Source organism: Zootoca vivipara, chromosome 10, assembly GCF_965207765.1.
Source record: "Zootoca vivipara chromosome 10, rZooViv2.hap1.1, whole genome shotgun sequence".
Classification (NCBI taxonomy): Eukaryota; Metazoa; Chordata; class Lepidosauria; order Squamata; family Lacertidae; genus Zootoca; species Zootoca vivipara.
In genome coordinates, this window is record NC_142593.1 from 63144448 (window position 1) to 63159327 (window position 14880).

General features: G+C 56.0%; 1 protein-coding gene across 4 annotated transcripts in view; it reads left to right on the plus strand.

Moving 5' to 3' along the window:
* Nucleotides 1-14880, plus strand: part of TLN1 (talin 1) — a 52203-nt gene that overhangs the window by 33842 nt on the left and 3481 nt on the right. For all 4 annotated transcript variants that reach the window (XM_035100501.3, XM_060280443.2, XM_088653209.1 and 1 more), the window contains 21 exons: nucleotides 328-467; nucleotides 542-635; nucleotides 749-838; nucleotides 990-1112; nucleotides 1224-1367; nucleotides 1783-1944; nucleotides 2904-3044; nucleotides 3229-3410; nucleotides 3559-3691; nucleotides 4830-4931; nucleotides 6312-6482; nucleotides 6598-6747; nucleotides 8629-8730; nucleotides 8898-9017; nucleotides 9304-9450; nucleotides 9804-9970; nucleotides 10072-10255; nucleotides 10405-10530; nucleotides 10825-10941; nucleotides 11052-11237; nucleotides 12733-12840. In XM_035100501.3, coding sequence (XP_034956392.3) covers nucleotides 328-467; nucleotides 542-635; nucleotides 749-838; nucleotides 990-1112; nucleotides 1224-1367; nucleotides 1783-1944; nucleotides 2904-3044; nucleotides 3229-3410; nucleotides 3559-3691; nucleotides 4830-4931; nucleotides 6312-6482; nucleotides 6598-6747; nucleotides 8629-8730; nucleotides 8898-9017; nucleotides 9304-9450; nucleotides 9804-9970; nucleotides 10072-10255; nucleotides 10405-10530; nucleotides 10825-10941; nucleotides 11052-11237; nucleotides 12733-12840 — 2889 coding nt within the window. The remainder of the gene's footprint in view (nucleotides 1-327; nucleotides 468-541; nucleotides 636-748; nucleotides 839-989; nucleotides 1113-1223; nucleotides 1368-1782; nucleotides 1945-2903; nucleotides 3045-3228; nucleotides 3411-3558; nucleotides 3692-4829; nucleotides 4932-6311; nucleotides 6483-6597; nucleotides 6748-8628; nucleotides 8731-8897; nucleotides 9018-9303; nucleotides 9451-9803; nucleotides 9971-10071; nucleotides 10256-10404; nucleotides 10531-10824; nucleotides 10942-11051; nucleotides 11238-12732; nucleotides 12841-14880) is intronic.

Here is a 14880-nt window from a genome sequence, read left to right on the forward strand (position 1 = left end):
TCGGGGCTCTGCCTCTTTCCCCCGGTGCAAAATGGCCATTTCACTGGCCCGGGCAAGGCGGGGAGTCCCCCCCCTGCTCCTCCATTCTGGCTCAGCACCTGCCTGGACTGGGACTGGGGGCCCTGACAGCTGCCTAGCAAAACAGCAGATTGGCTTGACGTGGATTTTCAACTATAGTAAAGAAAGCAGGTGCAGAGTGGGGTGTCCCCTCGTCCCAAGGAACCAGTCGATGCCAAGCTGGTTGGGTGAATGCAAGGCCCCCCTGGCCCTGGCCTGGGGCGGATGCCGAGTGACCCCTCCTTCTGCCTCCTCCCTTTCTCCCCACAGTCCAGGGAAGCCCAGGCCCAGGTGGTCTCCAACCTGAAGAGCATCTCCATGTCGTCCAGCAAGCTCCTCCTGGCCGCCAAGGCCCTCTCCGCCGACCCTGCGGCCCCCAACCTCAAGAACCAGCTGGCAGCCGCTGCCCGGTAGGGTCTCCCTCCTGGTGGGGACAAGGGCGGGAGATGAGAGCGGGGCTCATGGGCTGCCTCTGTCCTTGCAGGGCCGTGACAGACAGCATCAACCAGCTGATCACCATGTGTACCCAGCAAGCGCCCGGCCAGAAGGAGTGTGACAACGCCCTGCGGGAGCTGGAGGTAGCCTTCTGTGCAGTGTGGGGGGGGGGGCTGTTGTGGGTGGGGAGGGGAGTCTCTAGGAGGGGCCTGCAGCGGTGGTGGGGGAGCCCTGAGCTGCCTTTTCCCCTCCCCAGACGGTGCGAGAGCTGCTGGAGAATCCCACGCAGGCCGTCAACGACATGTCGTACTTCAACTGCCTGGACAGTGTCATGGAGAACTCCAAGGTGAGCAGCGGGGGGAGGGGGCTCTATTTTGGGGGTTGGGCTGTGGCTGCTTTCTGTGACCCCAGCTTTGGGAGGCTGCTGGGGGGGGGCTCTGCTTCCCCTCCCAGGCCTGGCACCCACCCACCCTCTCCCTCCCTCCCTCTTTCTGCAGGTCCTGGGGGAAGCCATGGCCGGCATCTCCCAGAATGCCAAGAACAGCAAGCTGCCCGAGTTTGGCGACTCCATCAGCACCGCCTCCAAGGCCCTCTGCGGCTTCACGGAAGCAGCTGCCCAGGTAGGGAGGGAATGGGGGGGCTCTCTTTTGGGGGTGCAGGGAGAGCGTCTTGCTGCTCCATTGCTCACCCACCCACCCACCCCCTCTCGCTTCTCTCCCTTCTGCTCCCAGGCTGCCTACCTGGTTGGCGTCTCGGACCCTAACAGCCAGGCAGGACAGCAAGGCCTGGTGGACCCCACCCAGTTTGCAAGAGCCAACCAAGCCATCCAGATGGCCTGCCAGAACCTGATTGACCCGGCCTGCACCCAGTCCCAGGTGAGCCCTTGGGTGGCGCAGCACCCAAGCTATGCAAGGCAGCCATGGGGTGGGGGGTGGGGGTGCAGTGCAGCCCGAGCCTCTTGTGAGGCATGTCTGTGTCTCTTGCTGACTTAGTCCTTCGCCAGGGAGAAAGTCCCGCAAGGGGCCAGGATGGAAGCCAGCAACCCGCCCAAGTCCAGCTGAATATGTTGATGGTGCCGCACCGTAAGCAAGGAGGCACCTCGGACTTGGAGGGTGGAGACCTGCTGTGGTAGCAAGGCTTCAGCCAGGGTCCCAAAGCAGGGAAGGAAGGAAGGGTCTCCATGTGCCCGTCCACAGGGGCCAGGCAGGAGGGCTTGCAAGCCCCCCAACTCCCTGGCTGCGGTCCACCTGCCATGGCCTAACGTGGAGGAGCCTCCCCTGCCTCCCGCAGGTCCTGTCAGCCGCCACCATCGTGGCCAAGCACACCTCTGCCCTCTGCAACACCTGCCGGCTGGCCTCATCTCGCACCGCCAACCCAGTGGCCAAGCGTCAGTTTGTCCAGTCTGCCAAGGAGGTGGCCAACAGCACCGCCAACCTGGTCAAGACCATCAAGGTACTGATTGACAGGTGTCAGGGCGCGTGGGTGGGATGACACCATGATGAGCCTGGGAAGGGGGGAAGCCCTCCTCTCTCTCTCTCTCTCTCTCTCTCTCTCTCTCTCTCTCTCTCTCTCTCTCTCTCTCTCTCTCCTCTAAATCTTTTTCTCCTTTCTCCCTCTCTCTTTCTCTCCCTCTTTCTTCTGTGTTCTCTCTCTCGTCCCCCCGCATCTCCCCCCCTTGGCAGCCCCTCCCTGGCCTTGCTCTGCCACCCCCAGCTCCCAAGGGAGAGCTCCCCGTTTCCCCCCGCAGAGCAATGGCTCCCTGCTTCGGTCTCTGGGGTTCAGCCCATGAATTGGCCTGGAGAGCCAGTCTTGAGCCGGGGGCCGGAGCTCTGAAAGGGGGCTTTGGGCTCTGTGACACAGAGTGGAAAGTGGCCCTTTGCACGAGGACTAGTGATTAGAGATTAGATCATTACCTTCAAAGAAAAAAGCCTCCGAGCCAAGCTGAAGAATTTGCTGGTGGAGTCGCTGGACACCAGAGGAGGCTCATTTCTGTTGCTGCGCCAGTAGATTCATCTGCCAGGAACGGAGCTGCTGGCTGAGCAATCCCAGAAGTATTTGGCATCTGACAAAAAGCAGATTCAGGGGAGAGGCAGCGCTGGAGTTGAAGGAAGCCGCTTTCTAGAAGGGAACTGGTTCCCCCACCCTCTTCAGCCTGGCCTTGCTCATGGGGAGCTCAGGGGATCCTGTCCCTGGAGGAGCTGCTGGGGTGGAGAGCCCATCTTGGCAGCCCCACCATAGCTGCCAAGTTTTCGCTTTTCTCGCGAGGAAGCCTATTCAGCATAAGGGAAAATCCCTGTAAAAAAGGGATAACTTGGCAGCTATGAGCCCCACATCCTCTTGGGCCGTGGGCTTGATCTGTGGGCAGGAAGTCCAAAGGCGAGTGCTGCCCGTCCCTCTGTCCTTCCCTGCAGGCTCTGGACGGGGCTTTCACCCCAGACAACCGGGAGCGCTGCCGCGAGGCCACTTCCCCCCTTATTGAGGCCGTGGACAACCTGACTGCCTTCGCCTCCAACCCCGAGTTTGCCACCGTTCCTGCTCAGATCAGCCCAGAGGTAAGTCGGGGGCAGGACCCAGTCAGGGCCGGGTGGGGAGACATTTCCTCTGCTGCCAAGGGCAGCATCCTTTGGGGGGGAACAGGGAGTTAGACTTGGTGGGGGGCTTCTCAGAGCCCTGGCTGTGCCCCCACTTGCTCACCAGCCTCCCCTTGACCACCTGGTGCTCCCCCCACCCCCACAGGGGCGCAGAGCCATGGAGCCCATCATCTCCTCTGCCAAGACCATGCTGGAGAGTTCCGCTGGCCTCATCCAGACAGCTCGCTCTCTGGCAGTCAACCCAAAGGACCCGCCCAAGTGGTCAGTGCTGGCCGGACACTCGCGGACCGTCTCCGACTCCATCAAGAAGCTCATCACCAACATGAGGTGAGAACCACAGCAGTCAGGTGGGGCTGCTGGGTGCCTGCCATGCCTTCCTGTGCTGCCAGGGCTGTGCCAGGGGGAGGGAGACGGCCGCTCGGGGGGGTTGGTGGGTGCAGCAATGCAAATGGTCTCTCCCACCTCCCGCCGGCAGAGACAAGGCTCCTGGCCAGCGGGAATGCGACGAGGCCATTGAGCTGCTGACCAAGTGCATTCGGGACGTGGACCAGGCGTCCTTGGCCGCGATCAGCCAGCAGTTGGCGCCTCGTGAGGGCATCTCTCAGGAGGTGAGTGAGTGAGCGAGTAATAATGATAATAATAATAATAATAATAATAATAATAACAACAACAACAACAACAACAACAATAATAATTTATTATTTATACCCTGCCCATCCAGCTGGGTTTCCCCAGCCACTCTGGGTGGCTTCCAACAAAAGATTAAAAATACATTTAAACACCAGTCATTAAAAACTTTCCTAAACAGGGCTGCTTTTAGATGTCTTCTAAAAGTCAGATAGTTGTTTATTTCCTTGACATCTGATGGGAGGGCGTTCCACAGGGCAGGCACCACCACCGAGAAGGCCCTCTGCCTGGTTCCCTGTAATCTCGCTTCTCGCAGGGAGGGAACTGCCAGAAGGCCCTCAACACTGGACCTCAGTGGCTGGGCTGGGCTGGGCTTTAAAGGTCATTACCAGCACTTTGAATTGTGCTCGGACCTACTGGGAGCCAATGTAGGTCTTTCAGGACCGGTGTTATATGGTCTTGACGGTCGCTCCCAGTCACCAGTCTTAACTGCCGCATTCTGGATTAGTTGCAGTTTCTGGGTCATCTTCCAAGGTAGCCCCATGTAGAGCACATTGCAGTAGTCCAAGTGGGAGATAACCAGAGCATGCACCACTCTGGCCAGACAGTCTGTGGGGAGGTAGGGTCTCAGCCTGCGTACCAGATGGAGCTGGTGGGCAGCAGCTGCCCTGGACACAGAATTGACCTGCGCCTCCATGGACAGCTGTGAGTCCAAAATGACTCCCAGGCTGCACACCTGGTCCTTCAGGGGTACAGTTGCCCGGAGCCCTCCACACCTGCCTGCCTCCTGACCCCCAAGAACAGTACTTTTGTCTTGTCAGGATTCAACCTCAATCCATTAGCCGCCATCCAGGATGCCAGCGGTGGGCAGGGGACCAGTCATTCCTTTCCCTGGTGAAAAACAGGCCCACAGCCCATATGGGACAAATCCTGCCCAGTCCCTTTGCTGTGCCTGCAACACCTTCCCAGTCAGGAGCTGCCCCCGTGTGCTGGAGGGCTTGCTGGGCTCTAGTCTTTGTGGGGAGGGGGAACCTGTGGGGCTGTGGCTCTCAGCAGCTGGGTCTTCGTGCCCCCTTCCCCAGACGGGCCTGCCAGGAACTCTCCCTCCCTCCCTTGCAGGCCTTGCACAACCAGATGCTCACGGCCGTCCAGGAGATCAACAACCTCATTGAGCCGGTGGCTGGGGCAGCGCGAGCCGAGGCCTCTCAGCTGGGGCACAAGGTAAGGGGGGGCAGGGATGGGGGGGCAGGCAGAGCCAACAAGAGTTGCTGGTGGGGAAGGGCCAGAGCAGCTGCCAGGGAGGCAGAAGGTTCCTGCTGCAGTCCCCACTGGCAGCCCACGTGCCTGAATCCCTGCGGAGCCACTGCTGCCAGCCTGTGCAGGAAGCCCTGTGTCAGAGGGGTCAGGAGCCTGGCTTGGGATCTTCCTGCGAGGGATGATGGCATCTTTGGAGTGGGGGAGAAAAGCAGCAAGCAAAGGGGAGACTTATGGACCTCTGGTGCCAGAGAGGGAGCTTCTGTGGGCCTGGGATTCTGGAAAGAGCTGCAGGCAGGAGAGCAAAGGGCAGTCCAGCTGCCATGGCATTGAGGGCGAGGCCTCAGGTGTGGCCAGAGATATCTTTTTTAATGATTATTTTTATTAGTTTTTTTTAAAAGGATACAAAATAGAAATAGAGAAATACACAAACAAAAAGAAAAATACAACAAGAAAAAATAGCAAAGAATAAAGAAAAACAAAAATTCCATACACCATTTACTATTGTAATTCTTGTATCGGTGACTTCCTCCATCCCCCCCCCCCCCCCACGTTTCTAATAGTTGCTATTTCAGCGCTAACGTTTTCAACATTCTTCACTTTTTCTAGTACCAAACTTCTTATAACTATTATCAACCCAATTCTTATTTTAAATCTATGCATTTATACATTAGCTCTTGTACTCTAAAAATCACCAATCTTACTCCTTACTTCTTTAAACTATTGCTTCTATAGCATCTTTGTACTTCCACAACCCTCATTGTCCATTTTTTAATTTATAATTCTTTTCCAAATAAATCTTAAATTTCTTCCAGTCTTCTTCCACCATCTTCTTTCCCTTTTCGCGGATTCTCCCAGTCAGTTCAGACAGTTCCATATATTCCATCAACTTCATCTGCCATTCATCAATGTGTGGCCAGAGATCTCTTTGCCTTCAATGCCATGGCAACCAGGCTGATGAGCAAAGCAGCAAACTCAGTCCAGAAGGGGTGCTTGGCCCCTGCCCTCCTGTGGCATAAGAGTGGCATGTGAGCAGTTCTCCTGGCAGACTCTTCAGGCTGCTGAACGGAAGTGCCAGAGCAGCCCCTTAGCCTCTCCTCCCTCCTCCTTCTCCTCCTCTGCCTCCCTCCTTGGGGTTCTCCTCTTCTGCTCATTGTGACCGAATCACACGGCAAAAGCTGGTGGTGGGGGTCCTCTCTTGGACGTTGCCCTCTTCTGCACCCAGGGTGCCTAAAGCAGGAGCTGCAGGAGGGCTGGCCTCCCAGGCTCTGTGTGCCCCCTGCTGGGGAGACTGGCATTCTGCTTCTGCCCCCCCCCCCCGTTCACTTGCCCCTTCTCTCCCTCCAGGTGTCTCAGCTGGCTCAGTATTTTCAGCCCCTGGTTCTGGCCGCCGTGGGGGCTGCCTCCAAGACCCTCAACAGCCAGCAGCAGATGAACCTCCTGGACCAGACCAAGACGCTGGCAGAGTCGGCCCTGCAGATGCTCTACACAGCCAAGGAGGCCGGAGGGAACCCCAAGGTGCCGGCTGGGTGTGGGGCAGGGAGAGGGAGGCTGGGTCTGCTCAGGTGGGAAGTGGCAGAGAGCATCAGGGCACCACTGGGAGAGGGTGACGCATCCCCTTCTCCCCCCACAGCAAGCAGCCCACACCCAGGAAGCTCTCGAGGAGTCTGCACAGATGATGAAGGAGGCCGTGGAGGACTTGACGGCCACCTTGAACGAGGCGGCCAGCGCAGCCGGCGTGGTGGGCGGGATGGTGGACTCCATCACTCAAGCCATCAACCAGGTGCGTCTCCCCCTTGGACTTTTAAGGGGAGAAGGCAGGGAGGTCTGTCCCCCGCCCCCCTTAACACGCAGGACTGTTTCTTCTGCTTCCCACAAAAATGTTCTTTGTCCCACTCCACCACAGCGGAATTTAACTAATTGCCTAATTACATGACAGTTGGGGATTAGGGGGGAAAGTTATCAGTTGTGTATCATTTGAAGACCGAAAAGAGTAGCAAACACAAATCCTGATTGTGTTTGCTGCATTCATATTAAGTTTTTTATTTAAATATTTCATAGCATGGTAAGATATAGAAAACTAACGTAAATTTAAAAAAAGCAGAAACGAAAACATCTATCAGAACAAGAAAGAAAGAGGAAGAAAGTAGAGAGAAAAAGGAAAGCAAAAGAAAAAAGAGAAAGGGAAAAAAGATAATTAGGACCTCCAATTTTCCATCCACCAGTTACATAAAAAACGTTATTTAAGACATTCTGTCCATGATAACATCCATCTTCTCCACTTTCTGTTCAGTAATATTTATTTTGAGTCCATGTGTTTCAAAATCATTCAATTCTTTTTCCCACAAAAATCCAAGAGGGGTTCCCAAATTATTATTAGTAGTGGCAAATGCCAACCGTGTTTTTTCATTCATATGTATCTCCATTTATTATTTTATCTTTCCCTTTTCCTCCAAGCCCTCAGATGAAAGGCATTTCCATTTTACCACCTGCTTTCTCCGATTTTGGTGTTTCATCATCCAATCTTACCAACTTTTCATTGATTCTGTCTGAAATCTAATCTCCAGTTCCATTTTTCATTTCATATCTCTCTGATTCTTTTTCTTTCCCCCTTTCATGAAACATTGATCTGATCATTTCTAATTGTTCAGCCATCAACTGCCGAACAATACCAATAGTCACTGGGGAAGCCAAAGATATATTTGCCAGACTGGATGCTTTTGATGTTATTAACAATCTCTTCATAATTCCTGACTCTTAAGATTTCCACCTTAAGATCACTGTCACAACCATATTCTTTTCCCACACAGGAAATAATTCCCAGTTTTCTTTCAGTCCCCCAGTTTCTTCTTTTGAAAGAAGAAAAAGAAATAATGATTTTTCACATGAGGAATTCCCTCATATGGTTAATCTTTATTGTCAGCCATAAACCAGCCTTTTTGATCTGCCTTGGACACTTAACCAGTTTTCCTTCTCCTCTTCTTAAAAACAGAAAGCAGCTCTTGCAAGGTTTCCAATTGTGAAATTTCATCAGTAGACAGAGAAATCTCTTTACGTTACAGATTATATTGTCCCATAAATGTTTAAGGAAGAGAAGGTGCTATAGGGTTATTACGTGGCTTTTGAACATGGTGTCACTTCCTTGGCTCGCCAGTCCGTTTTATTCCCAGGCGCCGAGAGCTGGAAACAGCCCTTGGCCAGAGCATTTGCGTGACTTTATCCCAGAGTGATTTGATCACCAGACCTTCTGTCTGATTGCTGTCAATCGCCACGTGATGATCTGTCAGCAGAGAGCAATCAGAAAGACCGTTAAACTGCCCTTTCCTCCCCCCAAAAGTCGGTTGTGTTTGCTGGATTGATTTCCACTCTGGACATGGAACAAATAATCGGACCATAACTGCTGCTCCCTTTTACGTTGGAATTCCCTGTGCCTTTGTTCCAACCCACCACCTTGGATTTATATGGCACTCCCTTCTGTGCTTCCCCAGGAAGTTGCCCCCCCCCCGGGTTGTCTCCAGAAAGGCCTTGGGAGCACCTTGGGTGCCTCTTGGGTCCAGGGGTGGGCCTCCTACAGCAGAGGCAGAAGAGGCCAGGGTGCGTCCAGGGCCAGCAGTGGAGCCTTGGTGTCCTCTGAAAGGAGATGTTTCTCTTCCTTCCCACCCAGCTGGATGAGGCCCCCGTGGGAGAGCCGGAGGGGACATTTGTGGACTACCAGACCACCATGGTGAAGACCGCCAAGGCCATCGCTGTGACTGTCCAGGAGATGGTGAGGCATTGGGGGGGTTGTGGGGGAGGCCTCCGTGGGGGGATCTGGGCCAGGCCCCTTTGAGAACCCCCCCTCTTCCTTCTGCCTCCTGGGCCAGGCTGCCTTCTGCCAGGATTTGGGGGCGCCCCTCTCTTCTTCCCCCTTCAACTGCCCCTACCCTCTTCCAGGTCACCAAATCCACCACCAACCCGGACGAACTGGGCACCTTGGCCAACCAGCTCACCACCGACTACGGACAGCTGGCGCTCCAGGCTAAGCCAGCTGCCATCACGGCTGAGAATGATGAGGTGAGGAGGGGAGACGTCCCTGGTGGATGGGCAGTGGGATGGGGGGGGAGGGAGCTGGTTGATTTCCCCAGAGCTGTGAGCCTGGGGGTGGCAGGGCATCAAATGTTGGGCTCTTCTGCTTGCGCTTCCTAAACCCAGCAGCGCCCCCCAAGCGGGTTGGCTGAGAAAGACCTTGCCGTCTCTGGCAGTTGGAATGGGGAAAGGGGTGGCTGGAGGTCAGGTGGGGCTGGGGGAGAGAAGATGAGGGTCACCCAGCCAGGCTCCCACAGCCTTCTTTCCCCTCCAGATTGGCTCCCACATAAAGAACCGGGTGCAGGAGTTGGGCCACGGCTGCGCAGCTCTGGTGACGAAGGCCGGAGCTCTCCAGTGCAGCCCCAGCGACACCTACACCAAGAAGGAGCTGATTGAGTGCGCCCGCAGGGTCTCCGAGAAGGTGCCCGCCTGCTTGGGCTCGGGTGGGGGGAGGCCAGGGCCCAGGGGTAGAGAGGCCTCTTGGCAGAGGGGCTGTCTCTTCCGGCTGGGCTCTCCTCGCGGAGGGAGCAGGGTTTCCAAATGCCAGTGGCTGGAATCCCCAGGAGGGGAGAGGAGCTCTAGTGGTCAGATCCTGCTTGCTGGTTTCCCTTTGGGTCATTTGGTCAGCCCCTGGGGGAACAGGATGCTGGACTAGAGGGACCATTGGCCGGATTCAGCAGATCCCCTCCTAACATGTTTACACACAAACACGACGTGGATCTTCTCCTGGGACGGTGTTGGGGGTCAGGCCCAGTGTCCTCTCTCCCTCCGCAGGTGTCCCACGTCTTGGCCGCCCTCCAGGCAGGCAACCGGGGAACCCAGGCCTGCATCACCGCAGCCAGCGCTGTTTCTGGCATCATCGCCGACCTGGACACCACCATCATGTTTGCCACAGCCGGGACCCTCAACCGTGAAAACGCAGAGACCTTTGCCGACCACAGGTAGCAGCCCCCCCCCCAGCAGTTGCTGTGTGGCCTCCCACAGGCCTTCCAGAATTCCTGGCCACCTCTTAACCCCCCACCCCACCCCATTTCTTTGGCAGGGAGGGCATCCTGAAGACGGCCAAGGCGCTGGTGGAGGACACCAAGGTGCTGGTGCAGAATGCCACGGCCAGCCAGGAGAAGTTGGCGCAGGCTGCCCAGTCCTCTGTGGCCACCATCACACGCCTCTCGGAGGTGGTGAAGCTGGGGGCCGCCAGCCTGGGCTCTGAGGACCCTGAGACACAGGTAAGGGTCACCCCTCTCCTTGGATCTGTCCTTCCCTCTCCCTTGACCACCCGAGGGCTCTTGCACTCAAATCCTGCTTGCTGGCTTCCCATGGGGCCTGATCCAGCTGCAGGCTCTACTCACGTCCTCCCTCTCCTCTCTGCGCTCAGGTGGTCCTGATCAATGCCGTCAAGGACGTGGCCAAGGCCCTCGGTGACCTGATCAGTGCTACCAAGGCTGCCGCGGGCAAGTCTGGCGATGACCCAGCCGTCTACCAGCTGAAGAACTCTGCCAAGGTGGGAGGCCCTGTGGCAGGCCGTGGGCACATGGGGGAGGGGCAGAGTGGGGGGCGTGGGAAGGGCAGGCCCCTTGAAAGAGGGTGGGAGTTTTAAGCAGCGCTTGGGTGGCCACCTGTCAGGGATGGTTTGGTTGTGTCATTTCAGGGGGTTGTACTGGATGACCCCAGGGGGCCCCTTCCACCTCTGCAATACTTAAATTCTATGGTCGTACAAGGGAGGAGCTTCCCTCAGGGCAGTAGGGAGGATGCAGCCCTCTTCCTCCCCCAAAGGCCACCCTTTTCTGCTTGGCAGGTGATGGTCACCAACGTCACGTCGCTGCTGAAGACTGTGAAGGCCGTGGAGGACGAAGCCACCAAGGGGACCCGGGCGCTGGAAGCCACAATTGAGCATATCCGCCAGGAGCTTGCGGTGAGTGTGTTGGCGGGCGGGTGGGGGGCTGGGGCTGCTGCCCCCTTCCTCTGCCCCAGCCTCCTCCTCCTCTTCTCCCGGCCAGGCTGACCACCTCCTGTCCCCCGCAGGTCTTCTGCTCCCAGGTGCCCCCCGCCAAGACCTCGACGCCGGAGGACTTCATCCGCACGACCAAAGGCATCACCATGGCGACCGCCAAGGCTGTGGCGGCCGGCAACTCGTGCCGGCAGGAGGACGTGATTGCCACGGCCAACCTGAGCCGCCGTGCCATTGCCGACATGCTGCGCTCTTGCAAGGTGGGGAGCGGAGGGCTAGGCCCACAGCCCCCCTGCAGGCGTTCACATGGTGGGGGGAGCTGAAGGGGGGCATCTTTGGAAACTGGTGGGCCAAGGTCACAGCCCCCCCCCCTTGGATGGTCAGCGGAGGGTTGGACTAGAATAGGGTTGCCTTATTTTGAAGAGCGAAGAAGAGGACATGGACCCCCCTCACCCTCCATGGCACACACACACTGGGTACACTGTACCCTCAAACATTTCTCCAATGAAAATAGGGACATCCTATTCAATAATAATAATAATAATAATAATAATAATAATAATAATAATAATTTTATTAATTATACTTCACCCACCCAACTGGGTTGCCCCAGCCACTCTGGGTTGGCTTCCAACACACATAAAAACATAATAAAACATGAAACATTTATAATCTTCCCTGTCCAGGGCCTTCAGACGTCTTCTAAAGGATGTATAGTTACTTACCTCCTTGGTTTGGGGTCACATAAGGGCAAAAAGAAATACAGTATGAAGACTCAAGCAGAACGGTGACCAAAGGAAAGAAGCAAAGCTTTTAGGGGGGAAATGGGGTGCCCTGTGCTTCTGCCATTTCCTCCACTCTTTCCCCCCCCCCAACCCCTAGCACTTCTTTTCTAGCTTCTTCAGTCTGCTAAGATTTCAAGATGTATAAAATAGGACACACACAAAATAGGGAGGGAGGAATTTCCCTGGCCTTACATTAGAACTGTGTATTTTAACTCACATTCAAGGTCATTTGCTTCATCTCCAGATGCCCCCAAAGCTTTTAATTAGGACAGAGAGAGGTGGGGGGGGTCCTCTTTACTAGTAGGCTCTCACTCCCTTCTCTTAGATCTTTCTGATATTGCAAAATAGAGTCGGCTGAATTGCACTCAATGGACAAGGCCCTGGGTGGGGTAGGGGAGACAGAGCGAGAAGCCCGCTAAGGGAGGTGCCGGCAGGGACCCCCCCAGGGAGTCTTTCCCTCCTGCTCATGGGCAGCTTACTGGGCACCAGTATGACCAGCAGGTTGGAGAGGTCTAGGTAGCAGCCAATCTGCCGTTGGGTGATGTACCCAATCCCGAAAGGCACCATGCAGGTGCACTGTAGAAATAGGAAAAGGTTAAGAGTGATCCTCGTACACACACTTCCTGGCTCTGTTTGCAAAAATCCAGACATTTTGGCAAATTCAAAAAATCCGCCCAGACTGAGATGTTGCCCCCCCCCCCAAAAGAGGACCTGCCCGGGAGAAACCAGACGTATGGCAACCCTAGGCTAGATGGCTCTTGGGGTCTCTGCCAATTCCACAATTCTACAATTCAAAGGCGGCTTGGCCAGGATCTTGGAAGAGCTGGTAGCCAGAGGAGCTCTCCAGACCCGGCATGGCTCTGGAGGCCTCTCTCCTGTGCCCAGCCCTGGCACCACCCTGCCAGGCTCCTGCATTAGGCAAGGGCAAGGAGTCTCCCCTCCCCGTTTCTCACCTGTGGGGCTTTTGCAGGAGGCTGCCTACCACCCAGAGGCCAATGCGGAGGTTCGGCAGCGGGCACTGCGCTTTGGCAAGGAGTGTGCCAACGGTTACCTGGAGTTGCTGGAGCACGTTCTGGTGGTGAGTGCCTGTGCCTCCCTCTGCCCTGTACCCTGCGTGGCGGAGGCTGGACCTCGGGGCGGGGGCCCTTTGTCCCCCCCAAGCAGCCTCATCCTCCTCCCTGCTCACCCACCTTTCCCTCTCTTTCTTTCTCTCCTCTTTCTCTTTCTCTTTCTCTCTCTCTCTTATGGGCAGCCTGTGAGTATGGAGTGCCCTGCATGGGAGTGTGTGGCACCGGTGTGTGTGTGTGTATGCTCACACGCATGGGGGGATCGTCTCCTGGCAGAAGGGAGGGGTGAGCCAGGCTCTCCTGCCCCCCTTAACTCTAGGCCCTTGCAGTGTGCCTGCCTTTCTGCTGTGCTGTGTTGGATTCTGGGATGCTGTGGCGAATAACTGCTGGGAGCCAGTTCCAGCTGCAGTGTGGCTAACATCTCACTCGGGTCGCGGGTGGGCAGTGGTGCTCTGGGTTCTAATCCTGGCTTGGCCATGACTAGCCTCAGCTGGCAGCTCTTCCTGCCTCTCTGTGTTGGGGGAAGGAGGGGCAAAATAAGGTCTTCCCACTCTCAGGGGTGCGGCCCGGAAAGTTCCAGGTTTGAGCACCAGTTAGCCCACTTCCGGTGCCCAGAGAGAGTGGCTGGCTTTGAGCATACCAGTGGCTACAGAGTTCAAGGCTGGAAAGGCCAGGAATCGGACTGGGCATCGGAAAGTGGGGAGGGCGAGAATGGAAGAGGAGCCAGGGTTGCAGAGCTGGGTGGGGCCCTCCAGGCTTCCAGGCCTGACCCCTTGCCCCCCCCCCCAGGGTCAGGGCACTGCAAAGGGTTGGACCAGATGAGCCCTTGGGGTCCCATTAAATCTTGCAACTCTGAGTTCTGAGGCCAAGCAGCCTCCCTTAGAGCTGTCCTTGAAATTCTACTCAATATTGATCCAGAGCAGAACTCTGATGTGTAGTTAGCAGAGCAACAAACACGTTGCAGGATTCCCAAAAAGTAGACCGGAGGCAATTATATTTCATGCAGCAGAGTTTTACTGCTCCTGAAGGCAAATGAGCAGAATGGTCACAAATCCAATACATTCAGGATTGGGCCTGTCCATAAGAAATCCAGTTGCAGCAGGCTTCACTTAAACTTACAATAATTTATAATAAGTCTAAACCATAACACTGAGCATACAATATACAGAACACCAGAAGGAAGAGCGATAGAAAGAGAAAGTGAAAAACAGGCTCTTTCTGGCCTCTTATTATAGTCAGCATGATCTTGACCAGGGGTCCCCAGACTTACCCGCCTTTGGGCCGGTGGCCGCCGCGCCGATCGCGCGGCAGGCCGGAGGGCGGGGGAGTGCGCGCCAGTGTGCATGCGCAAACCCATTTACTGGCGCGGTGGCGCGCTTCCAGGCCGGAAAAATCACCGAAAATTGTTTTTGCGCATGCGTATGGGCCTCCCCTGACCCGGAAGTGCACCTCCCCCGCCCCGGAGGTGCACCGGAAATGACCTCTTCTGGGTCGGGAGAGGCCCATACGCATGCGCAGAAACGATTTTCGGCGATTTTTTTCAGATCTGGAAGCGCGCCGCCGCGCAGCGTGCTGCAAGAGCGGGCGGCGGCAGCGGGCGGCGGGGGTTGTCGCGGGCCGGATTGGGAGGCCAATTGGGCCACATCTGGCCCGCGGGCCGTAGTCTGGGGACCCCTGATCTTGACAGAAGAGAGAACAGAACCAGTTTAAGCATCTCTGAAGGAAGAACCCAAACATCAGGAACCTGCCTGTTTCTTTCACACAGAGAAGCTTCCAGAACCCTCTTGAATTAAGTAGAATAGGAAAGATCTCTACACATCAGAGCCATACTTTCTGCACTAAGAAATGCAAACTGATAAGAGATGCCCAACCTGCTCCAGGGGAGGCAGCTTCAGGGTCTCCCTGGGCAGGTCATGGAGCCGGGAAGTCTGGGCGGCCTTGAACCTCCATTGCTCTTCTTCCCATCTTCTCCCCTCCCTGGAAAACTGCCCCTTCCCTCCTTCAGCCTCTTGCACCTTCCTTGCCCCCTTTCCCCAGGCTTGCTTTGGACT